Genomic DNA, 26,378 nt, shown 5'->3' on the forward strand with positions numbered 1-26,378 from the left:
ATTTAAATTTATGTCTTTGAAAAAACAGGAAATGTATCGGAGTCAAACTGATTGTCACACTGAAATTAAAGATTTTATTTTCCTTTGATCACACGATGGAAATAAACATGTGGAACTGCAGTCAATCAAATCTTTGAGGGGAAAGAGGTGAATAGGACACCTATAGACATCTACATCATTGAGATTTGAGAAAGTTTATAATAATTAATTACTCAAATTAGCAAATAGTAAACACCGAATTCTCCGCTAATCGTGGATTAATCGTTGGTCTTTACTCCCCAGAACATGGATTGGATCACAGCTCATGCATCGTTCAATGTTCATCGGCCTATAAAACAGTGTTCGTAGCTAATCTCTAATCTCTATGCAAAATTACTACGCAAAATTGGAACCAACAAAGCAGGGACGTCCAGCAGCAACGCGTGTACACGATCATACCTATGGTCTATGGTCCTCTTCAACTTACGCACGTGCATCATTACCGTGCGCGTTCGTGTATGCAATTGGTCCTGACACTCTTCTTTCTAATTCTAACACTCACACGATCCTAACACTCTCTTGTCGGAGAGGGATCATATAGCCATTGCAACAGTGCCATTTGACCACAAATAGAATCTAAGACTGAGAGAGAGAGTGGCCTAGGGGGGAGGGGGAGGGGGGAGGGGGGACAAAACCGATAAAGGGCACAGTGCATCCCATTTGCCCTCTTGCTCCTCCGTCATCCAAAACCCCACCAGCACCATCACCACCATATCTAATCCCCACAACCACACTTAACCAGCAACAGTGCAGAGAACCAGATATACCTAACTCTTCCAAATCCCAATTGCTTTCTTGTACTAGTACAACTAGTAGTTGTAACTTCAGTGGTTAGCCTGGTCCCTGTTGTGTCCCCCAACTGTAGGACCCTTTCTAGTTTTTGCTCCCTCCTTCACAGCTAACAAGTAAAAACATTCCCTCCTCTTTCTTTTTCATTTTTTTCCACTTAAATCCACCCTTTCTTTTCCATTTTTTGCTCTATTCCTTCAATTCTCCCATCTCCTACCTCACCACCAAACTACCACTTATAGAGGAGCAAAGTTTTAATACAAAGCAATATACAGGGAGGGAGGGAATCGAACACAAAAACTCGGTGCTGCTCTTAACCATCTGAACTACAAGACTCAACATTTCCTTATACGAGCAAATGTTAATTACCCAAAATTAAAAGGAATAAATACAGAAAAAAGGGGGAAATTAAGCTAATTAGTAGCATAATTTACATCTTACATCACGTTTTTATATATGGCCAAAATTTCTCCATCCAAAGCAAAAATTTTCTGAAAAAAAAAGGGTAAAAAAAAGAGATACAGTAGGCGAAATTCTAATTTCCAGGACCAGGACGAAAGCTTCATCATTGCTTCAGCAGTCACATACCTCCCCTACGCACGTTAGCAAAGGCCACCCCTCAATTTTTAAAACCGCAAGAGATTAAGACAACCTCTCTCTAATTCCACTCACCTTCCGAATTCTCCGGGTCGGGCATCTTGTTCAGGTCGACCCGATCCACGCATCCGGCGAAGCAGGGTTTAATCTCATCGCCGTCTCCGTTCCCTGCCGCCGAACCGCGGTGGTGTCGCAGAGCCGTTTCGACCGCGTCTACCCGGGCGCCGACCTCGGTGGCCCGCTTGCGTATCAAAGCTGCCGACATGTCACCGCACCCGCAGCCACCTTCGACCGGCAAAGCCTCTGGAAAATTGAGCCGCGCGGAGGGACCCCGCAAGTAAAAAACCGCCGTGTCGTACGCCCGAGCGGCGGCGACAGGAGTGGAGTAGGAACCAAGCCAGATTCTAGAGCGCTTGTTGGGTTCTCGAATCTCGGCCACCCACTTGCCCCACTTTCTCATCCGTATCCCCTTGTACGGCTTGTCGTTGTCCACCCCAGCTCTCTTCCTATTCGCAGCCTCTCCGCCGCCGCCCTCCATCTTCAATTGTTCTCCTTCAATTGTTGATGTCGGTCTGAGAGTGCGAAAGGGGTGCTCTGCTTTTTGGAAGACAGAGAGAGAGAGACAGAGAGAGAGACAGAGAGAGAAAGGTGGGAGGGGGTTTTTTGCATGCTACTTGGCCACCAAGGTTGTATCTGGGTAGGCTTCCACGTCTCTGGAACCCAACAAACTAAAACATTTTATTCCCCGAAATAAATCCAAATTCACCGACACAACAAATCCCACCGATTTTCTTTTTCTTTTTCTCTTTTTTTGGGTTTTTTTATTTTTTTGGGAGGTCTTGCCTAATTTTTTTTTTTAACAAACAATATTATTTACATTAAGGAGGATGAGATGGACTTAACCTCACAATGGGCTAGTAATAATGTGATTCAAACTCGCATTTGACGATAATCGAACCTAAAACCTTTCACTTATAAGCGAAAAGAAATACCACCAGATTGTAGTACTAAATGACGTCTTGCCTAATTAAGAAATGGGGTCAGTCAGACTCAGAGGACCCTGTCCTAAAAATACAGGGCACTTTTTTTAGAGTGGACAGATGCTTTATTTATTTTTCATCTTTGCATATTTTTCAAAAAAATTGGTTGGGTTTTATACAATTTAGAAGTATAAATAAATAAATAAATAAAAATATGTAGTGGGTGGTGGAGGTAGAGGAGGTAGAGGAGGTAGTGAAGTGATGGGAGGTGTCTGTTTGTGTGGACAGCTCAAGTGGAATTCAAAGGTTGTGAAGAAAATAATAACAATTCTATTTTCTTGTTTAATATAGTGAGGAAAGAGTGGTTTATTCTTTTGTTATGATTAGACTATAATTTATTATATACCAATGTTGAAAATTATACTTTAATTAGTTCACGAACTTAAAAATATATTGCATCATTAATCATTCAACTTAACGATGTGTTACATCATTGGTTATTTTACTAACCTCGTTTTTTTTTATTAAATCTAGGGGTATATTAGAAACTTCAACTTAAAACAAAATGAAATTTTCTAGAAATACAAAATGAAAATAGTTGGACTTGGCAACTTGTAAATATTAGGCAATACGATTTCAAAGTTGGTAGGAAATCGAAATGTGGCTAGACTTAGGGCTGGTTTGACATTGCTGAAATTATTTTAAAAGTAGCTTTTTAAAAAAGTTGGGGCTAAAATTGTGTTTAGTAAATGAAAAAAGAAGTGATTTTTGTCAAAATCATAGGAACAACAGAAAGTATATGCAATTCTACCCCTACTTTTCAAAACAACGTCTTTTTTTTTTCACAGTACAGCAATCCCAAACTAGCCCTTAAACAACTAACACATCACATATTAAACTGCGAAAAAAAAAGTTCCTATGTATTCAATTTTCTTACACAAAAAAGATCTTTTTTTAAGTTTTTGCCTTTCTCCTTTTTCAATTTATTTTCAGTGATGTGAGATGAAATTCTTAATATACCCCTAAATTTAATGAAAAAACAGACTCAGATAGTGAAAATGATCAATGGTACAACACATATTTGTATTTGAGGACTAAAGAAACTAATATGAGAGTTCATGGACTAAAATTAAACTATGAGTAAAGTTTATGGGTCATTGCCACAATTAAACCTACAACTCTGTTTGATATTAGAAGTTTGTAAACGATGATTTTGATAATGTTAATTTTAAGATGAATCACTCTGATTAAGTTGTATGTTATGAACATCTGTTACCATTTCATTAAAGAAAACCAGTGCTTTCTGCTTGAAAACACGTTGAACTTAATGTGAAATTAACTAATTAAAAAAAAAAAGAGTGAAATAAGAGGAACTACTACATCAAAATGCAATAATGCATGAGGTACTCTTTATTTATTTTATAGGGGTTGGGTGACGTGACATGAGAGCTCCGACCCAAAAAACATATCCAACCAAACACTATAAAAATAAAATATTTTTGTTTTGGAAGAGTGTTTTGGCAAATGTAAAAAGCACTCCAAACCCAACCTAATTAAGTTGTTGCTTTTGTGGGTTTTATTATTGGACTTGGATTGTCTGCCCTCCCATTTCGGTGCCCTTTCCGTGCCCTCCTGTTTTGTGTGGTCACGGTTAAGCCACGTTAATATTTTATATTATTTTTTTATAAAAATAATAAAACAAAAAGAAATAGTAATATAAAATGTTGACGTGGCTTAACCGTGACCACAAAAACAGGAGGGCACGGGGAGGGCACCACAATGGGAGGGCAGACAATCCAAGTCCTTTATTATTTCGTTGCTTCTTATTTAATTTTCTATACCGTTAGGGATTGACTTTTCCCACCAAGCAAACGGCATACCTTCCCTTATTTTTGTTTGAAGAATTTTTTTTAATGTGCCTGAAACACAATCGGTACGCCAAATATTTTAATGCAATTGATTAAAAACTTAAAAAAATATCATTCAACTAATTGCTTAATCTAGCGTACGTTTTCAGCGCTCTAAAAAAATCTCTCCTTTGGTTATTGGCAGCAAGGGACAATATTGACATTCTGCAATACCAGTGGCCCCATAAGTAAGGTTGAAAATACCTGCTGATGATATTATTGGGCCGGCCTTATTATTTTATCCACAAAAATGGTTATTATCTTTTGTTTTTCACTTCCATTTTTTGTAGTTGGGTTTGATTCCCTGAATTTACCGTCACAAAGTTGATTGAGAGCGACTTTTTGTCGGTGGAATAAAATCACATTTGCTTGTATTTTTAAGAAGCCATACCATGACTAGTAGGACCACACATGAATTTGGAAGATTAGACCACTCTAAAGTTGAAGGATCATGTCTTTTCTACTATAGATAGAAAAGTAGAAAAATTAAAAATATCGTTTTTTCTTTTTGGATAGGAGTTTTATTCAAACGTGAGAAAAAGATTGCAAAACACAAACATCGATTATCAAGAAGAAAAACTTAATATTTGAAACAAATGGTGGATTTCATTACTACCAAGGCATCTAACTGTTAAAGAGGCTTATTCTCACTTGTTTAACTATGATTCAGGTGTTTTGGAGGAAAATTGTTTGATCTCACCGGATTCAATCAAGGCAAAATTGTTTGAAAAGTTTTACAAGGTTGTCTCCTTACTGATGCAGTACTTCAGCAAACGGGAATTTTGATGATTTCTCGTTGATCTTTTTGTAATTCAACTGTTGTGTGTGTCTCTCTCTCACACGTTTTTGGATTGTCCTTGGACTATGGATCTTTGGTCTTAGTTGTTGGAGCATTTTCGTTGTCCCTCTCTAATAGTAGAATCAGTGTGACAAGTTTGTTTTGGAAACCTTTCTTACAACTTTTTATGGTTCTACTAAAAAACTTTCGATTATAGCGGCTTGTACATTATATGGACCATTTGATTCCTTTAGAATCAAATTCAGTTTGAGGGCAAGTCCGCTCTCCTAGATTATGCCAAGTTATGGCTAGTGGCTTGATTTTGTGAGTTGGCTCTAGTGTGTTTCTCGAGATGTAGCTCATTCTCTTCTGCATTGCCTATTTTCTCATTATTGTGTATCTTGCCGCTTTATATTATGGCTCCGTCCTTATTTCAGTAATTTGGAAGTCGTTGATGGTTGGGTGGCTTAGGCTCAATATTGATGTGTCTTATGTCGATGGACGAGCTGGATTTGGTAGGATTTTTCGCTTATCAGAGGGTGGGGTGCTAGCTTGTGCATCAAACACAGAATTTGTAATCCCAGTTGCTGCAAAATCTTACTTTCATTGAGGTTGTGCGTATAGCTTGGGTAAGAGATTGGAAGCATTTATGGATTGAAACAGATTCCATGTATCTTTTCGAGGCTCCAAATGCGGTCTTTTGATTTATTATGGTAGATTGGAAGAATTGTTTATAACAACTTCATCGAATACGATTTATTTGTACACATATTTATTGAGAATGAAATCAAGTTGCAGATGATTTAGCTTCATTTGGAGCAGATAGTTATGCTTATTATTGGTGGTCTACGGTTCCGGATTTTGCAGCCTATGTTCATGCTCTTAACACTATGTTTTTGTCTTTATTACCATTTCGTTGATCATTTTGTCTTTCTGGGTCTTGACCTAGTTCTCCTCCCACCCCACGTTTGTATCTTTTTCATTTACTTTCTTATATTATTAGTAAAATTGGTGGAGGAGGGATGGGCGGAGAATTTTTGGATGTAATGGGCGATCATCGTCGAAGAGTTTTTTTTTTTTTTTTTTTTTTTTAAATCATTGTCGAAGAGTTAACTTTGCATAATCTTTCTCCATTTAACATAAAAATTAAATTAAAATGTCATCATTTAACATTAGCTTTTGCTTTATGATATTAACATGATATCAATAAAATGAATGACGTATTGACGGCACCTCGAGTACCCTATATCAAAAGTTAACGAGCTAATATATAAAATTGACGAAATGAGGCAATACAAAACACAAAGTAAAAGTCTATGGAGTGATTGAAAAAACAGGATGTAAAGTGATACTTAAAATATGGTTTAGCAGTTATTTTGATAAGCCTATAAATAAAACATCACTCCCCAAAAGGATATATTGCCATTCTATGTTATGTCACTAACTTGTTTACTCAAGTCATAAACTATAAGGCAACAATTCTCGAACTTATAATTTACGTTATCACAAATATTTACAGTTTTACGTAAGCGTTGCATGCTAAATTAAATCGGGAGTATCAAAATCACTAGTGACATATAATTGAGGAGTACTCTTTCCCATACGATAGGAGCCACAAATAATGTGGTTGGAGGAAATGTTCCATTTTTATATACAACAAGGACAGATCGCATGTGCTTGTCTTCAACCACATTTTTGTTTCCATGTATTTTAACTACATTAGGGTTATGAGCACTGACGAATCGAAACTATATATGGAACTTCATATATAAAAAACATTACTAAATTCGGATGTGGTTGGTTCTTGTTCCCCATACTTTTGCAATTTGCTTTGTATTTGTTGGATACAGTGGGATTGTACCAAGTATTATTGCTCTCCACAATTCCCCTACTAAAAGTTTGCCCATAATGCCATAACTCACCGAGTGAGAGATACAACTGCAAACGTTTAAAACACAACGACAATAGTACTTGATTTCTTCATGCCTTTTCTATTTTGGATTGTTGAAAAAGTATGCATCAAAGATGCTTAACCATTATGGTTGTCGTCTACCAAGAAAAAACTATTATGCAACGACTCTTCAAGATGTTTAACCACTATGACTTAGAGAAAACGAATTCTTTGCAACGTTACATTTCTACTCTAATAATGCAATGTTATGTTCCACTGCACATCGAACTTCAATGATCTGAATCGTCTATGTTGTAAACCTCGATTCTTGGATCATCCTTGCAAAATTCAATTCAATTTGAAATCATTTGCCCATTCAATTAACACGATGAAATTTTAATAGTTCTTAGACCATATTATTCGTCAATTTCTTTGAGCTTAATTAGATGTCTCAAATATTTACGATTTGATTAATTTTTAGCAAGAATGATATATGAGATGCAACGTAAAAAATAAATAGTTTAGATGGCTGAAGTTTAATGTCGTTTGCGCCTCACAACTAATTCCCATTTAAAAAAATAGGAATACTTTCTCTTAAAGGTTTTGTGTGTGTGTGTGTAGACACATATGTATAATGATTGTTCTTTTTTTTATGGAAGAAATGTATAATGATTGTTTAGTATATATAGATTATGGGTGCACAGCTTGCAAATGCATGGCTAGTTGTGTTGTATTGTATTTTTTTGGTATTGTGACTCAATTATATTACTTACCATGCATATAAATAATACAAAGAAGCCGAACTTTATAGCCCTGAAAAGAAGGGGCTTCTTTTAAGGTTTTGTTGCTTTGTGATTGAAATATTGAAGAAAGTGGGTGGGTAGGTAGCAGAATTAAGAAAACAATGACGAGGTTTTATTTTTTATTTTTTATTTTATTTTATTTTGGCTTTGCACCAAGCTAGATAGAGTGGGGGTAGAAATAATTTGTGTAGGGATGTCAGCAATAATGGGGCTAGCTAGAGACTAGAGGAAGTGATTTGTAATTTTGTTTCATGTAGTACTAGTCTCCATGTGTTTGTTGATTTCCTCATTTTATTTTATTTTATTAAATGATAGATTTTGTTAGGTTAGTCATTGACGGGGTTCGAATCCACGTCATTATGTAAGGGCTCAATACATTTCCACCACTGTGATAAAATGCCACTTGCGTTAATTTCCTCATTTAAGTGACTATCAGTTGTAGCTTTTGTTTACTCTATATTCTCGAGCAATTACAAAGTTAGTGCACACGACTCACCGCAAAGGATGAAAGCAAACCCCTTATAACAGAACCGACTCCACGACTCAATGTAAGGGTTACATCAAGGTTTATCGATTGATTGTTATTTGTGTTTACAATCAATGTCATCGCCGTCTTATCAACCAAATTTCACTGGCGTCAAGAGAGGTTTGGGTGGCTGATATTGCATCTGGATTAGTGCTTCATTTACCATCTATTTGTACAATCTCTCTAATAGAGGTAACGCCCACCAAGACAATGTGAATCCTTTCTCTATTTATAAATAATATAAATAGATGGTAATAATTATATTTTTATTGCTTCAGTCTTCCATATTGCCTAGCGAACCACGCTAGGTAACTTGATGAATCTGAAGTTTGAAGATGAATGTCAGGTAATTTTAAATTCTTGAAATAAAATTGAATTCTTGGAGGAAAAAGAAAATAAAAGAAGAAAGGTATTAGGTTGCATTTAAAGCAAATTTTGCCGGAGGGATCCAACTTCCTTTGTAATGGGGTCCCCAAAAGTGGAGTAGAATTATATATCCATCAATGTTGCTGACTTCTTTAGTCTAAACAAAAGGATTAAGAACTAAACTTCCACTTATCAAACTAATCATACTTTAGTCAAGCGTAAGACTACTATTTGGTCACATGACTTGCCTATTAGTACCAATAGATGATTTCTCCAAGAGAAACAAGAGGGCGAGCATCGATGAAAGAAAATCTTTAGGTGTAACGGTGAATATGTTATCTTTTTTGTTATCTCTAATCATGCAAAAGATAAAAAAAAAATGAGAACATATGACTACTGGCGGAACCAATATAGAGTTATTGGTTGTTCTTGATCTAAACAACTTCAAAAGCTCTACGTATATTTGTTTGTATATCGTATTTGACTCCCTATTAACAACTAATATAAATTAAATTACAACATTCTCCTCATGCTTCTTTTATTTTCTTTTATTATAATTGTCTTCATTTTCTCTCTTTTTGTATGAAATTCTTTAGTTGAAAAGCCTTGATAGCCTTCAACATTTCGTTACAGTATCTTGCATCCACCCTCAACAAGCTTTTACAAATAATAGTAGTTGTCGCCACATGTTGGCATAAACTTTCAGCATATGTTGACAAGAATTGATAGATGTCTGCTAGATGCTCAACGAAATGAGTCAAAGAAACTTTTTTTTTGTTGATATCATGATCATATTATTTGAAAATTTTGATTATATCACTACCTAGGTTCTATTATATTTGGTAATATACTGAATTTTAGTTGAATAATTGAGCTTGCGATAGCCCATATGTCGCAAATATCTATTTCCACGTTCCATTTTCCTATTATTTATCTCCATTATTATACCAAGAACATTGATCATGCAGACTAAGAATTCGGTCAGAAAATGAAAAGTAGAAAGTCAAGCATACGATACGATGGTCATCATCCCCATGAATGCCGTGACGTGGCAGGCAATGGCAGTGTGACAAACCCGAGGGCAGTTGGTCCTTGGATGTAGGAGTTTACGATTCACGTTGACCTTTCTACATAAATCCAAAAAAATAGAAAAAGGAAAATAATAAATTTCATGCACATGTCTAAGGGCTGGTTTGGTATTGCTGTGCTTTGAAAAAAAGTTGCTGTGAGAATAAGCGGCTGTGAAATAAATCAGCAGAGTGTTTGGTAAACTTTTTTGTAAAAGTGCTTTTGGAAAAAAAAGAAGTCTGATAGTGGGTCTTTTCATTAAAGGAGCACCGTAGTTCTGTGTGCTTTGAAAAAAAACCAGTTTTCCAAAGCTACAAATGGCAGCTTCAGCTTTTTCCTTTGATTTCAGCTTATTCTCATAGCAGCTTCCAAAATAAGCCTTTTTTTTTTTAGTTTACCAAACACCAAAAACACTCCCAGCTTTTTTTCACAGCAGCTTTTTTTAAAATCACCTCAACCCCAAACTGGGGCTAACTGTAAAGGTAAAGGAATATGATTTTCTTCCTTCTTATTTTCATTATCTTTCCTTTTTTTTTCTTATATATTGTTATTTGTGTTATCATTTTTATGAAAAAAATCAATATAAAATATTGATGCGGTTAAACTGTAACTGTTCAAATAAAAGAGGAAGGATTGAGAGAGAGATTAGGAGGAGAGAATATCGTCCTCTAAAAGAAAAACCAAAAAAACAAAAAGTCAAGCGTGTGGAAAATGTGACTAGTCATTGTCTTTGACAATTTTTTATTTTCCTTTGAACAAGTCTCTCACACACACACTTAGTAATTGACGATGCTTGATTAGTTGTTATTATTTTTATTTATCTGTCCACTTACATTGAACTGGTTTAGCATTATGGTCAATCGGTTAATTTGAATGTTAATGTATTGTGAGCTTTGTAAATATCAATGGTTTGTACACGTAAGCAACTGATTAAAGTATGTTTCGTCAAAATAAAATAAAAAAACACATCGAGCGATTTTTTGGAAAGTTAAATGAATCCTTATCTTCATTTTAGTGATCGCTTTTCTCACCATCTTTCTTGCACAGTAGGGTTGGAAGCTTTAGTAAAGGTAAGGATAAGGTTCTAAAAACGTTAGGCACTAGTCGGGCGGTGGATTTGGGCTTAGCGCCTAGGCGGATTAGGCGGATTTAAGTAAATCTATTGTATTTCGTATAAATAAGTGTCTTCTTATACTTAAAATATATATAATTTCATCATAAACTACAAAAATAGAATGACATATATTATGAAGTATTGGAACGTAATGAAAACATGGGGATCAAGTGTGTGTTTATTTAAGTATGCAACAAGTCTCTTACAATTTACTAAAAAAATAAATGCAAATTGAAAGTTATCTATGTTCTGTCTAGTAAGTCGCGACCAAGGCCGGTCTGGGTGGGCTAGTTGGGTGCCTAGGCGGGTTAGACGGGCACCTCAACAGGTCTAGATGCTCTTTCTTAATTTTTAAACGCCTAAGTATTAATCAGAACGGTGGTCAGTAGTCTAGCGCCTAAGCAGGGCCTAGGCGGCGCTATGCGGGGATTTTTAGAACAATGGGTAAGGACAGAACCAACCTCAATACATCACAAACTACAAATAGTTGTTTGAAATTGAATGCTTCTACATCCGTGGCTTTCAAGCAACAACCTAGAAGCGGAATCCTTGGTGACATTTGCATAACACTAGAACAATTACGCACCTTATTATTGAGTTCCAACTCTTAAATTCTGGTTCATTGTTTACCCGGAGTACTCGACTTCCGGGACGGAAAAGCGAACATACCTACGCTTGTAACATATACAGACAAATTACTGTTTGACATATGCAAATAAATATTTGTTTTTGACCGTAATTGTATCCATCAAGCGCACGTACAACAAAATATGTTTAAGTCAACTAAATATCACACTTTTTGTCAAAGAATAAAATGTTTATAATTTGAAAACCCACAAATATTTTCCATTATTGAATGTTGACGATGACGACGAGGGCACCATCAAGGAAAATGAACATAAATCGATACCCCTGCCTGGATAGCAAATCTACCTACTGTCGGTACAACTAATGTAAGATGTGGATTGCCTTGCGCGGGCATGGAAGCGAGCGAAAAGCTACAATCTTCTATTCAACTACTTCGGCTTCTTACGCATTCCCATTCGTGATCTGGCGTATCTGGGATTCTTGTTAAGCAAAACTTGTAACATAAAACCAACAAATCCATGGAGAGGAAAGGAAAAAAGCAAACAAAGCAAGAAGCGAACTACTAAAGGATACTCTAATCTCATGCCTTCGCCAGCTGTTGACGAGTAGAGAAATGTGCCTTGCAGATGGCTCAGCGCTCCAGTTGAGCAGGCAGTGTCCTACAAATATAGGGCAAAGCATATAATTAGAAATTTAGAACCACAAAGCAGGTCTAGGAAGCGTTGCAATCAGGAAATCCAGACATTATACTGGTAAGCAAGGCTTCCATAACATAAAATCGATAACGCCCAAGACTCCGACACAAAAGGCAGCAATAGAATAAGTAATGGATAACTTTATTTTCGATTCTCAATTGTTATCTACAAATGCTCATATCAGTGCTATCTACATCTAAGCTCCCTCTTGGAAACACTGCATGTTTACTGTTATTTTTAAGCCGCTGAATGATAGCACCAATAAGTACCTGAAAATCAACAAATGCAACCGGAGCTCCATATGTGCTTTGCATCTTCAATTTTATGAACCCAGGGCACCTAACAAAAACAAATTAGAAAAGCCTCGTCAGTGTTACAGACTATACAGATGAATGCAAATGAAAAAAAATTATAGCTATTCACCTTGAAAACACTTGAATTAACTCTTGCTCCGTACATGTTGGCCCCAAGTTAGCCACAAAAAGTGTTGGACATGGAGTATTATTTTGTGGAAAATGCTGTACAGAAGAATTATTCTGCCAATGTAAATAAGAGCCAACAATGTTCACAATTTTATGTAACACCTACGATGAAGAGAGTAGGATTCCAGAAGAAAACACGCAAATTGAAAAAATACAAAATGATGCACAAAATCCATGTTAGGAATCCAGTATTTAAAATACTGAGACTACAATGGAAGTTTTTTTCACTACAACACACTGCGATAGGATGTACTCAATATTAGTTTTAAGGTGGCCTTTTATTCCATTAAACAATGTCCCTAGTGCAGCCCTATGGTAAAACGCCTGACAAGATAAATATCATAATGCTTAAAGAATCGAACATATATCTTTTGAAAGCAAAAAAAGAATATCAAAGAAAATATTGCATGACCATCTTCAAGAGTTTAAAATCGACTTGAAAATGAAAATACACAGAGAAACTAAGTATAACTAATGAAGAGAAACCATACCGCATTTGGGGATATTGTCTCGTGTACAGCTCTGCCATTGAAGTTGCCATGACTGAATAGTAAAGAAAACAATAAATGAGTACAAAAAGTTCAATTAGATTTACTAAAGAGGTTATTTCAGAAAGGAAATACTATACTCCAACTTTGTGGAACAGGGCATCCAGAAACTTCTTTAACTATGCCCTTGGCCTTTCAGCTAGAAGTGATAACTTTAAAATAAAATATGTGCTGATTATTGAACTAATTGTAGTCACTTCCATGTAAAAAAAAACGTGTGCTCAAGCAGTGCAGATGACCTTGGTGCAGATGGATAACCAGTCATGTTGTAAGCGGAATTACCCATTCCAGGCATGTGAATGCTGCCAACTCCTGCTAGTGTCCAAGCGTGCAAAACATGTGCAATGTGAGCTATTAGATAAATGTGTCCTCCATGTGACTAAGTAATAGTTTCTGGTCTCAGAGACCAGGCAATCATCAAACAGATATCATTAAGAAAATTGCTCATATACAGAATGGAGATCGCATAATGTACATCAGGATGATTAATATACAAATAACTGTAGACAAAGGAATTCGCATGAGCTAAATCCCTTAAACAAGAAGTTACAGACAATCCTCTTACCAGAATCAGGAGTTCCCCTTGAATATGACGAACTTCTAGCTCTCTTATCTGAGCCAGATCTTTCATCATCTGCAAACAATGATCAACAATAGCACACATTGCAGTTCCATGCCAGTTATTACCGAAATAAACAAAGAACGGACAAAGAAAGTGAAGAAAGTACAAAGCAATAAACCTGTTCTTGAGCGCTTCGACCTAGAATTAGATTTTGCTAGATCAATATATAATGTTGAACCTTTCTCAAGATCAAACACCATCCCCTGCAAATAAGGTTCAAAATCAAGAGCTCTCAGTTAATGCTTTCACATCTTTCTTCGTGCACCTAAATTTCACATAAAAAGAGGAAAACTCGCCAACTAAAAGGCATATAATCAACCGACACATTTGCAAACCGCTACTATAGAACTTCATCCTCCACACACAAATTTGTATAAGTGATTCAACCCTATGATAGGCTCTTCAGCCAAGGAGATAAAAATGGATAAATATTGACTTCATTATCATAATTGCAAATTGCAAAAGACTTAGAAGCAAAATGATCGCCCTATTTAAACCACGAAATACCAACCAATACTAGCCCGATTTCCACAATGTCGACACTGCAATGCAACCAAAATAGTACAAATACAGTATTTATTTATAGATATCCAAATTTTACATCACTAAACAATGCAAGATACTTACATTCAGCGCGTGCATTGCTCCAATGGCAGACTGCTGATCCAAGAACACCGCAAAAGCAAAAGGCTGCATCACCAAAACACCGTGTCAGCTCACATAAACTTCAGCGTCAATAAATACCACACATTCAAATTCAATCCAAAATTCCCCAACTTCCCAATAAAAAAACCTTTAAAAATTAGGCATTAAATTTATTGAATTTCAATTGGTAACGACGTACCTGAGATTTTCCGTTGGGGGTTCGGAGGTGGGAGGACTCGTAACCCGGAAACTCGCGGAAGAGGTTATAGATTTCGCGAGGCTCGACATCTTCTGGGAGACCGGCGACGAATAGAGTTCGGAGCTCGTCGTATGAGGGTTGGGGGATAAGAGGGGCAGAGTAGGAAGCGAAAGGTGGTGGCTGTTGAGGGAAGTAGGGCTGAACCAAGTGGTGCTGTGGCGGTGGCACAACCACAGGAGGTGGCTGAGAGGGCGGAGGTTGTTGGTAGTAGGGGTAGTGAACCGAGCCTGGTGGTGGAGGCGGTGGCGGGTAATAGGGAGCCATGTCGTCCATTTGAAGCCCTAGAAAAAAATTGGGTTCCGTTTTTTGTATTGTAATATAGCAGCGACAGTGCTTTTAAGTTGCAAAGGTGGGCTGGGCCAGAAAATTTGGAGCCCATTATGATATTTTTATTTCGGCCTAATCGAATAAACAGTGGTGATAAGGTAATCGAAAAGATAACTTCGTCATAAAAAAATTTAGGATAAATTACAAAAAAAAATTATCTTAACTATTGGGCCAACCACAATTTCATGTCTTATCTTTAAAACATTTCAATTAGCCTTTAATACACTTGCCGTGGGTTTTATATTAAGGAGGTCCATTCTCCTTGTGAAAAGTCAGCCACAAAAAACAAAACCAAAAATCATCTATTCTACATAGGGGGCTGCTGCAAGGAAGGCCAAGAGGAAGAGCTACTTTGGAGTTTTTCTTTACTGGGGCTACGATGTAGCCTAATCATGAATACTTAATTGCCTTGTGGCATTGTTATTATCAAGTTTTTCATCTTTATTAAGTATCTTTTGCTATTCGTAATGCGCTTATTTTTATTTAGATGCTTGATCACCATCTAGGTTTAAATTATGTTGATTTGATGCAAGTTAGAGTAGATGTCATACTTATCTTGGGTTTAGCTTCTTGCAATTGATACCATAAACACCTATTTGTAGATGCCATACAATTATGGTTTGTGTGATTTTCCAACGATTTCCATAAAGCTTAATGGGTTCTTACTTGTTTAAATTCATTTAGATGCCATAGAGGATTAACATGTAAGGATACTTTTGATGTAATCAGATGCCATGGCCGTTGAATAATTTAGGGAAAATCGATCATCAGTATTGGGAACTACTTGAGCATAACATATTAAGGGAATTAAGTAAAATTGGTTACGGTGAATTCGGATGCCCTAAGTTTTATTTTCTTATGTTTTTAATTTTATTATTTCATGCATTTTATTTTCAAGTCAGATTTCATTTTTAGTTTAATTCAAATTTTCTCTCTTTTCCATTAAATCTTCTCAATTACAATTTGTTTCAATTTAGCTAGTAAGATTTTTAGAATCAATTTGATCTCTGTGGGACGATATCCGTGCTTATATGCTATACTGTCATTTGATTCGTATACTTGTGAGCACAAAAATTTGAGACTTAATAAGCCTAATTTCGATTATCTAATTTTCACAACAAGAAGTTAGATGAGAAGGCCTATAATTGGCTAGTGAAAAAGCATGCAACTCAATGGAGCAAGTCACACTTTGAAACCTATCCAAAGTGTGACATGTTGCCAAGGAAGAAAATGCTGATAATATCGACGATATTTCGCCGATATTATCGGTTTTTCATGGTAACGATATTTTAATAGGTATCCAATTGGTTTTCGTCTAAATATCGCGACATTATCGATATTATCGATAATATCGCGATATTTCCAAAACTATCGCAATATTATCGATAATATCGCGAGATCAAAATCCAAAAATATTAAAATATGCTGAGAAGTCTCAACAGATAACTACACTTGATCTTAGCCAAAAGGGCCGAGCAAGGCATGCTTTTCTCAGCTTGGGAATGTGGCTTTTATAGGCATGTATGCTTGCTCACTTCCCTTGCGTGGGCAATGTGGGATTACAAACCAAGCTTGGGAATGTGGCTTTTATAGGCCTGTTTGCTTGCTCACTGCCCTTGCGTGGGCGATGTGGGATTACAGAAACCAAAACGTTTTGTAATTATGCGCATCAGACCATCCGAGGGCTGCAGACGAAGATGGGGTTCGGCTAGAACATCACGTAGCCTCTATAGTCTAGTTATGCATGGTTATTACCATCCAATTTTGTTACAAAATGAAGGTTTACTTGCTGCTTTGGGACGAGACTGTGTATAACGAAGGTTTACCAACAATAATCTCCGCTATTTCGGAGCACTTCAATTCTTCTGTCAAGCATACTTTTATGTAGTATATCGAATTTTTGACCTATCATAATCGTAATCATTATTTTTGAAGACCTATGGACGAGCCTTACCATCACACTTACATCTTAACCAACCCTTGGAAAGATTATTATGTCCCGACGCCGTACATGGTAGTACCGTAGTAGACTCAAGAGCGGGTGTGTAAAAGGTGAGGTTGGCAAAAATGAAGGTCGGACGGCTGACGTGATTCAAATGTCTTGATCGAAATTTTCTTCAATCTTGGGCCCTTGTTAACATTTAGTTTTAGCTGAATATAGAAATTACTAAATATGAGTCTTAACAGTTGATGCAATTTTAATAAATTTAAGAATTTTCATATTTATGATTTGAGGATCGGACGGTTAACGTGATTTCAATAAATTTTCATCTTTATTCGTCTAAATATATTTCTTTCGTTAATCGGCATCCAAATTAAAGTTTAGTCTTATTCAACGTATTGATTTTCAATCGTTAATTGATATACTATAATTTGGAGCTTCAACGCCTATGCGCATACTTATGTGTAAGAAATTTAAAGTGTCAAATTCGGCACATTATTCTTCATCATTTTATTCACTTCCTTTTTTTTTTTAATATCCTAAATAAAACCTCCCAATATTGTACTAATTAATTATATATAAATGATTATGGTGTGTTTAAACTTCTTTCATTAATTACTACATATTTTCTACACTCACAATGTTTGCCAGCTCGCTATATAATCAACTCAAATCAGTTAAATCCATTATGCAATGCATTTCCTTCCAATTTTTTGTGATAAACTAATAGATAATTGACTAAATAAACATCCTGCAAAGTTTCATTAAAAATTTCCAAGTTTTTCTTACAATTTCCGTGGTTTCCATGTAATTTTTATCGATATCGATATTATCCCGATATTTCCATCGATATTTCCGTGTTTTCGGACTACCGATATTTCCGATATTACCGATATTTTCTTCCTTGCATGTTGCTGAATAATTTGTGTGAATCCTTCAATGCAATCATACTAATGCCAAGGCAAAAGCCTATTATAACTATGCTACAAATGATTCACACTATGTTGATGAAGAGAATTCACATGAGGCGAGGTATAATGATGCAAGTAGGAGATCTCTGCCCTAAGATTAAGAATAAGTTGGAAGAAGCGAAACTTTTAAGTGGTGGGTGCATTGCACAATGGTCAAGAGGGACCAAATTTCAAGTGGATGCTATGGTAGGGAACAATATGTGGTGGACTTGGTTGAGAAGACATGCTCTTGTAGAAAGTATGGCTTGACATGAATACCTTGCAACCATGCAATAGCTGCCATCCATTTCAACAGAGAAAAACCTCAGGATTATGTGGATGCTTACTAGTCAAAGGCATGGTACTTGGAAGTTTATTCTCACTTAATAATGCCAATGAATGGTATATCGTTGTGGAAGGATACTGAAAACCCACCAATCTTGCCTCTATTATAAACAAGGCAACTTGGAAGACCAAAGAATAAGAGAAACAAATGAGGTGGTGAATTGGAGAAAGATGGTGAACAAACTCCCACAAACCTACCAAATAATCCTGAAGGTCCTCCTAAGCCACTTAAGCTAGGAAGGAAAGGGCAAAATGCTTTGAAGTGTACTATATGCAAGCAAGAAAGATATAATTCAAAGACCCATTATCGACATCTTCCTCCAAGGGACAAATAGGTAACATTTTGTACTTTCTTTAATCCCTTAATCCTTTAATTCATAATCCATTAATGATTTTATACTTTGTTCTAGGCATCCACATTAGCACAAGGGAGAGCATCATCATCTGCCGAAGCTGCACCTAGAAAAAGGACAAGGAAATCTAAGGTGAAAACCGAATCCTCTTCTTGTAGTTTACAACATCAAGTTTAGTTTAGAACATTGTTTTGCATCTGACCTTTTGTAATGAACATTGAAATTAGGAATCACAAACAGGGGATGGTTCATCTGCAAAGCTCATTCACCGAGAGCCACCAAGCAGAGAAAGACGAGGCAAACCAAGACTTAAAGAAGCCAAAAATTGTAACAAATTATTGTTTTTTGCGTCATGTTTTATGTGCAATAGGAACTAAAATTATGGTACATGGGTTTTGGAATTAGACATCACAAACATTGAATTTCTTTTGGTTTTTTGAATAGATTTGTAAGCTTGGAAATGCATTGTTTTGCACTGTTTTGCTTTGGATATTTAAGGATGTTTAATGCATATTGTTGTAAATGTTAAGATGGATTAAGGATGCTATATGAATTACAGTTCATCTTTTGGTCTTTGCAGATGTTTTGAGTTGTTAATTTTGAAGTGGAATTTGTGTTCACCTTTTGGTTATATCATGTGTTTATGTGGAATTTGGATATTTTAGGTTGTATTATCTTCCAAAATTGGACTCTTTAATTTAAAAATGAATTTTAAAAAATATTTTTTTAGCTGACGGAATAGTTTTTGTGGGAAAAATAGTGTTCAAAATTTTTAAAAAAAAAATTTAATTATTTTCAAAATGACGTGGAATTTTTTTGGTGGAAAAATCTACGTGGAAGTCCATATGTGGAGAGGGTGGGATCCAACATAAGCCACGCTAGCATTTAATAGATAAATTGATAGACAAAGTAACGAAGGTATGAAATTGCAACAAATTCGTAAGATAAGGTATGACATTAAAATGTTTTAAAGATGAGGTATGAAACTGTTGTTAGCCCAATAATTGAGGTAGATTTTTGTAATTTACCCAAAAATTTAAATTAGGATTAAGCCATGGTGATGTAATCCGTTGGTAAGTTTAGTACGAAAGTGAGTTTTTAGCCCTGGAAACTTCTCACTCAGGTTTTGGAGTGGTTGAGACGCAGCTACAGCAAATATCACTTGAGTTTCTCTCTCTGTTAAATGTCCATTAGAAAATACAAATTATAGATTGAGATCAGAGAGATCAGATAAAAGGTACAGACATCAAAGTATATATTTATCCTACATTTAACGGACATTTAACGGAAATATCACCTTACTAACAGGCTACATGGCAATGTTTAAGTCATAATTTTTTAGCAATAGGGCTATCTTCCAATTACCTCATCACCCCAAGAATAGTTTATTCAATTAGGCCTTACATTTTTTTGGTAATTTTTTTTTAGTTTTATTTTGGTTAACATTTGTGGTTGGATACCACTAAATGATAAATTAGCTAGCAAATTTAAAATGATAATTGTTGATGCACAAAACCGGAGGTCTTGGAACAACGTAAATCCGACCGTAAATCTACAAGAAGGTAAAGAACACAAGATGTATCGTGGTTCACCCCAATATTTGGGCTACGTCTACACTGATTATTGTATTTCTCTGAGATGTTGAAGAGGGAGAGAGAGCTTCTCTGTGAGGATAGAGATCTGAGGGTGAGGGTCAGGCCTAAGAATTGGCCTTCCTTAATGAGAAGAGTGAGGAGTCCTTTTATAGAATAAGGGCTCCCTACTTATTACATATTTGCCCATTCCTTTGTTACATAATTACATTTGAGTCCCCTGAGTATTTATATGAGGTCTAAATACAGAGGCCCTAAGTATGGTATAAACAATAGTCCCCTAAGTCTTCAGTCAAGAGAGTATTTTGGCTAGAGACTTGAAATTCAGTCCATGTGTGGGCCGAAATAACTAGATGTCGTCTAGAACTGAATACTCGATATGAGGCGGTGCCCAATCTGAAATGATGCTTAACTAGAAGTAGCACATATTGCGAGGCTGCTCTGCTTGTGGCTTATGTTGTCTTGGTTGGCTCGGCTTGTGGCGTTGAAGGTGAGGGAGTCCCATTTATAGAATAAGGGCTCGCTCCTCAATACATAAATGATAGGCTAGAGTTGATACTCAAGGCAAGGCGGTTGCTTAGTAGGCAGCGATGCTCTCTAATGAAGGTGAGGGAGTCCCTTTTATAAAATAAGGGCTCGCTCCTCAATACATAAATAATGGGCTAAGTCCCCCAAGTATTTTTCATAAGGCCTAGTTGAGGCTCAATATATGGTACATAATGTACTCCCCCAAGTCTTCGGTCAATAAAGTCTGTTGGCTTGAGACTTCAAATTGAATTCATGTATGAGCCGAAGTGGCGGTTGTTCAGATGTGGTATTTATATACCCTACACTGAAGCTTTGTAGGTGAAGCTTTGCAAGTGAAGCTTTTAAAGATGGAGCTTTGTAAATGAAGCTTTTGAAGCTGGAGCTCTCGAAGCTAGAGTTCTGTAAATGAAGCTTTCGAAGCTGATTGACATGAGTGATGCTCATGAATGTTTATGTTGATTGACATGAGTGATGCTCATAGATGTTGACATGAGTGATGCTCATGAATCTTGACATGAATGATGGTCATGAATGTTTATGTATGATTGACATGAGTGATGCTCATGAATGTTTATGTTTGATTGACATGAGTAATGCTCATGTATGATTTTGAAGTACTGAATGTACTTTTGATCACCTAGTTGGTGATAATGGCGGCAGAGTGCCGAATAATTTTGGAGTACTGGGCGTACTTTTGATCACCTGGTTGGTGATAATAGCGGCATGGTGCCGAATAAATTTGGAGCCATAGGGCCTGGCTCTTTTGGGCATATGGGCCTTGGCCCTCCACACAACATTCCAACCCATTATTTTGGGCTTGCCGTTTTTTTTTATTACCCTCTGATGGAGTTTATACAGATGTCTATGAGAGATAAGAAAAATAAATTACATCATTCAAAACAAAGGTTTCGACACAAAGGCTTCGACAATTGCAGATCGTTGGTGCGTTGCTGTTGCTTTTGTTTTCTGCTTTGCTTTTGCTTTCTTCTTTTCTCTTTCTGCTTTGCTTTTGCTTTTGTTTTTCTCTTCTTCCTTTTGGTATATGGTAGACAACACAAAGGAGAATAATAATAGAAATATTGTAAGAAAACTTATCTTTTTCCTGTTTTCCGCTAGTGCTCGTGGTATTCGCAGGAGATGGGATCTGAGCAACAATAAGGCCACTAATGTGAGCCATGTCGCAGGAGATGGGATCTGAGCAACAATAAGGCCACTAATGTGAGCCATGTCGCAGGAGATGGGATCTGAGCATCAACAAAGCCGCTAATGTCCCCTGTGCTAGGGAAATAATCCCCAAACTTATGAAATGAAACGGTCATGACCCTGTCTGTCGTGTAAAACGCCTCTTCAACACCATCTCCATGGTGAATATCAATATACTTTTCAGCGTGGTGCAAACCCACAATCTAAGCAGTGAACTGTCTAGACCTACACATTTTTGGACAGCAGCTTCACTGCTCTTAAATTGACCAATCTAACCTTCACTCGCTTCGGGGTTAACAGGGTGATCAAGCAAGAGAGACTCGTTTCAATGACCATCGGATCCTTTGCCGGAGTCGTGGACTAGATCTGGATGAGGTGCTGCAAGTTGCAGTTGGGGAGCAAGCAGGAAAGGTAGGAGCCCGGCCTGGGCGTTGAGAGAGAGGCGGTGCCGGCTCTGGCTGTCGACTCTCAACCACCGGTGGTCGACGAGCGAGCTTCGTTTCTGGTCTCCTTGCACCTCCAGTCCTTGTCATCGAGATGATGGGATTCTCTGAGATCCGGTCTATCAAGTTCAGCATAAGGCTCAAGTTGGGCCTCAGTGAGAATGGAACGAATACATTTGAGAAGAAATCGTCACCTCGACGAAAGAAATGGCGGCTGGAGAGACGGTCGAAGTTGAGGTCGCTTTCATTGTTGTCATCGTCGGAGCTGCGAAGAGCGTTGGTGTTGAAAAGCTTGGAAGCGGGAGAGTGGGTGATGGCGAGTGGGCAGATAGTGGAGATGGTGAAGGACTTGGGGAAACGGTTCGCGGAGAGGAGGTGGCGGAGGGCAAGTGAGGAAGCCATTGAAGACGCCTCTCCTTTCAGGGAAGTGATGGCTGCTTCTCTGTGTTCTTTGTAATCTTTTTATTTTTTATTTTTTTTTTAGGAATCAATTACCACACAGATGATGTTCATCTGTTTGCCCAGAAAAAAAAAAGACAGAGAATATGGACTTTCTCACTACCCAACTTCACTGCACTTTTTGTCTTTCTCGTTCGTGTTTTGTTTTGGTTTCCGTGTGTGACTGGCTGAGAGAGGAGAGAGAGGTGGTTAGAGGTCTGCGACAGTTTTTTCTTTTGGAAAAGCCCAAAGAGTAAGGTTTTTAGGTTCTTGGGTTTCTACAGATTCAAGGTAGACAGTGGTAAGATGAAAAAATGAAAGAGAACCGACATAGCTTTTTGTGTCGATTCCCACAAACGGCGCCAAATGTTGATGCACAAAACCGGAGGTTTTGGAACAACGTAAATCCAACCGTGAATCTGCAAGAAAGTAAAGAACACAAGATTGATGCGAAAATTATCTTAACACACAAATTTAACCCTCTTTTGACAATTGTAGTACAAGTATAAGTAGGGATCGTTCTGGACCGAGGATTATGAGGGCTTGCTAATAACCTCTAAACTGACTCAAAAACATAAAACTAAACTTAAAAAAACTTAACAAGACTCACAAGACTCAAAGCAAACTTAAAATACTCAAAACAGCTTAAAATAACCAAATAAACTTAAACTAGACACTAGGAATGACTTTGGACGAAAATTGACTTTTACTTGAATCAAAACACTTTAAAACACAAACTAAAATAGATTTGAAACACTTTGAAACAAGAAACTAAAAGGGGGGTTTTGATTTGGATGAAGTTGAAACAAACAAACAAGTATGAAAAACTAGACAGATTGTAAAACAAATGTGAGAAATAAGATGATGGATGGGATATCTAGAGGCTTTTTCTCCACACATGACATGTATGCAAATAACTCGATTTCCAGTTACTACTTCATTGAATTATGAATGACAATGCCCCAAATTAACCGTGACATCACTAGTTAACTCTCAGATTTTCCTTGTTTTATTGGATTGGATGACATCATTCGACAACCCAAAACATTCTTCAAAAGTTCCCTACATGACATCATAATAGAGATACAATCAAAGATCATTACGTCTAATGAAAATCATAAGCATTGACAAAGCACTTGCAACTATGACATCATGTCACCCATGCTAGGAATTGAACTTAACGCGATCGTTTATAAGCGACCTTCACTACATGTGAATATAAGTTTGTAACGATTATGTGAAACTTCCTTATATTCTAGCAACGGATTTATGCATGCCAATTAAGTGTCAACCCTTAATTAACAAGTACAAATAAGTTATCATAGTTAAGCCAATTGCATTCACGATTCAAGAGTTCATAACTAGAATTTATCAAATTATATTGCACACATAGTCATGGCTTTGAAATCACCCCTAGCCAAGAGGGGTTTAGCCACTCATATTTACAACAAAACGAAAGGAAATGAATTTAAACATTAGAAACAAAAGAAAGAAAACACCTAAACGCTCCAACGATCCAAGTTGGACAGCAAGCACATCCAAGCACTTTCCTTCCTTTCCTTTGCTACGGCATAAGGTGTTGGTGAGTGTTTGAAGGTTTGTTTGTATGGAGGAATGGATGTGAAGATGAATGGATGTGTTTGGATAAAGGTTGTGTTGAAATGGGAGTGAATGATCTCACAAAATATGAACTCAATTTATGTTACACACACTTCCTTTTATAGAGGAAGTGCATGGCTATGGAGGGGAACATGGAGTGGTGTAGCAATTGAGTGCAATGATGCATAAAATCTGAAATGATGGAGAGAACAAGGAATGGTGTAGCAATTGAGTGCAATGATTCAATGTAATGATGCATGAATCTGAAATGATGGAGGATCTGAAATGATGGAGGGAACAAGGAATGGTGTAGCAATTGAGTGCAATGATTCAATGTAATGATGCATGAAATCTGAAATAATGAAGGGGACAAGGGTGATTATGCATGGCATGGGTGGAAAGGTGCGTAAGTGGTGAATCAATGAGTGCAAGGGGGTGAAAGGATATTGTGCACATGGTAGAGAAAGGAAATGAAGTGGAATGATGCAACAAATGAGTCAATGGAGGGAACATGGATGATGATGCATGGCATAGGAATCCAAAGGGAGTGCAATGGTGGTGCACGGCAATGATGGAAAGGTGAATGGTAGAGTGACACCCCTTTGTGGCTGAGCTCTTTGTCCTTTTTACATTAATTCTTCTTTCTCTTTAACACATTCCTAGCCTCTTTTGTCTTCAATTTCGTCCATCCACCTTGCTCCATGCATGTGCTATTCATTCCAAGCCCAAAACTGCTCCAAAATGCACCAAAATGCATCTTATTGCTTTATAAGGCCTATGGACCTACAAACACACGAAAATAGCTTAAAATACATAATTAACTAAGAAATAACAACATAAATGCATGAGAACAAGCTAACTCAGTCGTATCAATATGCTCCTATCAAAGATGTATCGTGGTTCACCCCAAGGTTTGGGCTACGTCCACACTAATTATTGTATTTCTCTGAGATGTTGAAGAGGGAGAGAGAGAGAGCTTCTCTGTGAGGAGAGAGCTATGAGAGGGTGACGGTCAGGCCTAAGAATTGGCATCCCTTAATGAGGAGAGTGAGGAGTCTTTTTATAGAATAAGGGCTCCTCACTTATTACATATTTGCCCTTTCCTTTGTTACATAATTACATTTGAGTCCCTCGAGTATTTATACGAGGTTTAAATACGGAGGCCCTAAGTATGGTACAAACAATAATAAAACTCATTAATGTAATCAAAAGGTTTTTGTACTAATTCTTTCACACAACGATGTATTTGACTAAGAGGTGAATAAATAAATTGATATCGAACTCGTAAGTAATGAAATATGAACCTAATACCTCTCACTTACAAGTACTATGTGAGAGTTTCTTTAAAGTTTTGGTTGAAAGAAACAAAGTGCGACCATTTGTTGGATCCACCAAGCTGTTGATTAAAGAGTTTAACTTAAATGGTAGTTTTGAATCAAATTAGGATGTATAAAATAACCAAGCAATTGATCAAGCAACGAAGCACGCGGCTTGATCGTGGATGCGGATATTTCAGTTCAAATGGCACAAAAAGTTTAAAAAAATAGGCGACTTCATATAAAAATATTAACGAAATTTGGTGAACTGAAAACCATAAGCGAAGAAAGGCTGCAGAAATAAGCGACTGATTTACTTCCCTAAAACTGTTGAGTGCCAGATTTATATGGTCACTGGAAAGACAGGATATAACAACACTAAATGCACTTCATTCAGTTTTCCACGAATCTTGTGCTAACTACTTCGACGTAACGCACGTATAGCACGCACCAAAAGCGTTTCTGATTTCTTGATACCAACTGGTGTAACCGATCATCCATTAAACTTTAATTTCCAAACAAATGAGATCTAAAGTGAGCAAATACAAACAAATGAAAAACCATCGGATCAACATCAACTGGTATCATAAATTTCGAGAAACATTTAGTGCTTGTAGTTTACTCAAGATATCCACACAATCAAAA

The 26,378-nt window shown here is 36.9% G+C and overlaps 2 protein-coding genes across 5 annotated transcripts; both read right to left on the reverse strand.

Moving 5' to 3' along the window:
- Nucleotides 1-1,249: 1,249 nt before the first annotated feature.
- LOC103403262 (ethylene-responsive transcription factor ERF010) lies at nt 1,250-2,153 on the reverse strand. Its single transcript, XM_008342086.4, has one exon. It carries the CDS (start codon nt 1,961-1,963, stop codon nt 1,487-1,489), a length of 477 nt encoding a protein of 158 aa, XP_008340308.1. The 5' UTR covers nt 1,964-2,153; the 3' UTR covers nt 1,250-1,486.
- A 9,406-nt stretch (nt 2,154-11,559) lies between these two features.
- On the reverse strand, nt 11,560-15,001 carry LOC103403273 (RNA-binding protein L-like). Of its 4 annotated transcripts, none has more exons than XM_029092041.2 (10): nt 14,638-15,001; nt 14,421-14,483; nt 13,912-13,996; nt 13,737-13,805; nt 13,411-13,483; nt 13,115-13,166; nt 12,565-12,659; nt 12,411-12,480; nt 12,020-12,105; nt 11,560-11,917 (listed from the first exon to the last, which is right to left on the reverse strand). In XM_029092041.2, the coding sequence occupies exons 1-10, from the start codon at nt 14,968-14,970 to the stop codon at nt 11,875-11,877; spliced, it is 969 nt and encodes a 322-aa protein (XP_028947874.1). In that variant the 5' UTR covers nt 14,971-15,001; the 3' UTR covers nt 11,560-11,874. The 4 variants fall into 4 exon arrangements, with proteins under 4 accessions (XP_028947874.1, XP_008340323.1, XP_008340330.1 ...); XM_008342101.4 differs by having other exon boundaries at nt 12,565-12,677; XM_008342108.4 differs by having other exon boundaries at nt 13,411-13,486.
- Between the last annotated feature and the right edge of the window lie 11,377 nt (nt 15,002-26,378).

Source organism: Malus domestica, chromosome 02 (assembly GCF_042453785.1).
Source record: "Malus domestica chromosome 02, GDT2T_hap1".
Taxonomy (NCBI): domain Eukaryota; kingdom Viridiplantae; phylum Streptophyta; class Magnoliopsida; order Rosales; family Rosaceae; genus Malus; species Malus domestica.

Bases quoted from the DNA above. Each gene is read 5' to 3' on its own strand.
- LOC103403262 (XM_008342086.4), bottom strand. From the start codon at position 1,963: ATGGAGGGCGGCGGCGGAGAGGCTGCGAATAGGAAGAGAGCTGGGGTG.
- LOC103403273 (XM_008342096.4), bottom strand. From the start codon at position 14,970: ATGGACGACATGGCTCCCTATTACCCGCCACCGCCTCCACCACCAGGC. The intron at 13,806-13,911 runs GTTTATTGCTTT...CATTGTTTGCAG, and splicing joins GTCGAAGCGCTCAAGAACAG to ATGATGAAAGATCTGGCTCA. The intron at 13,167-13,410 runs GTCATCTGCACT...TTTACTATTCAG, and splicing joins GGTTATCCATCTGCACCAAG to TCATGGCAACTTCAATGGCA.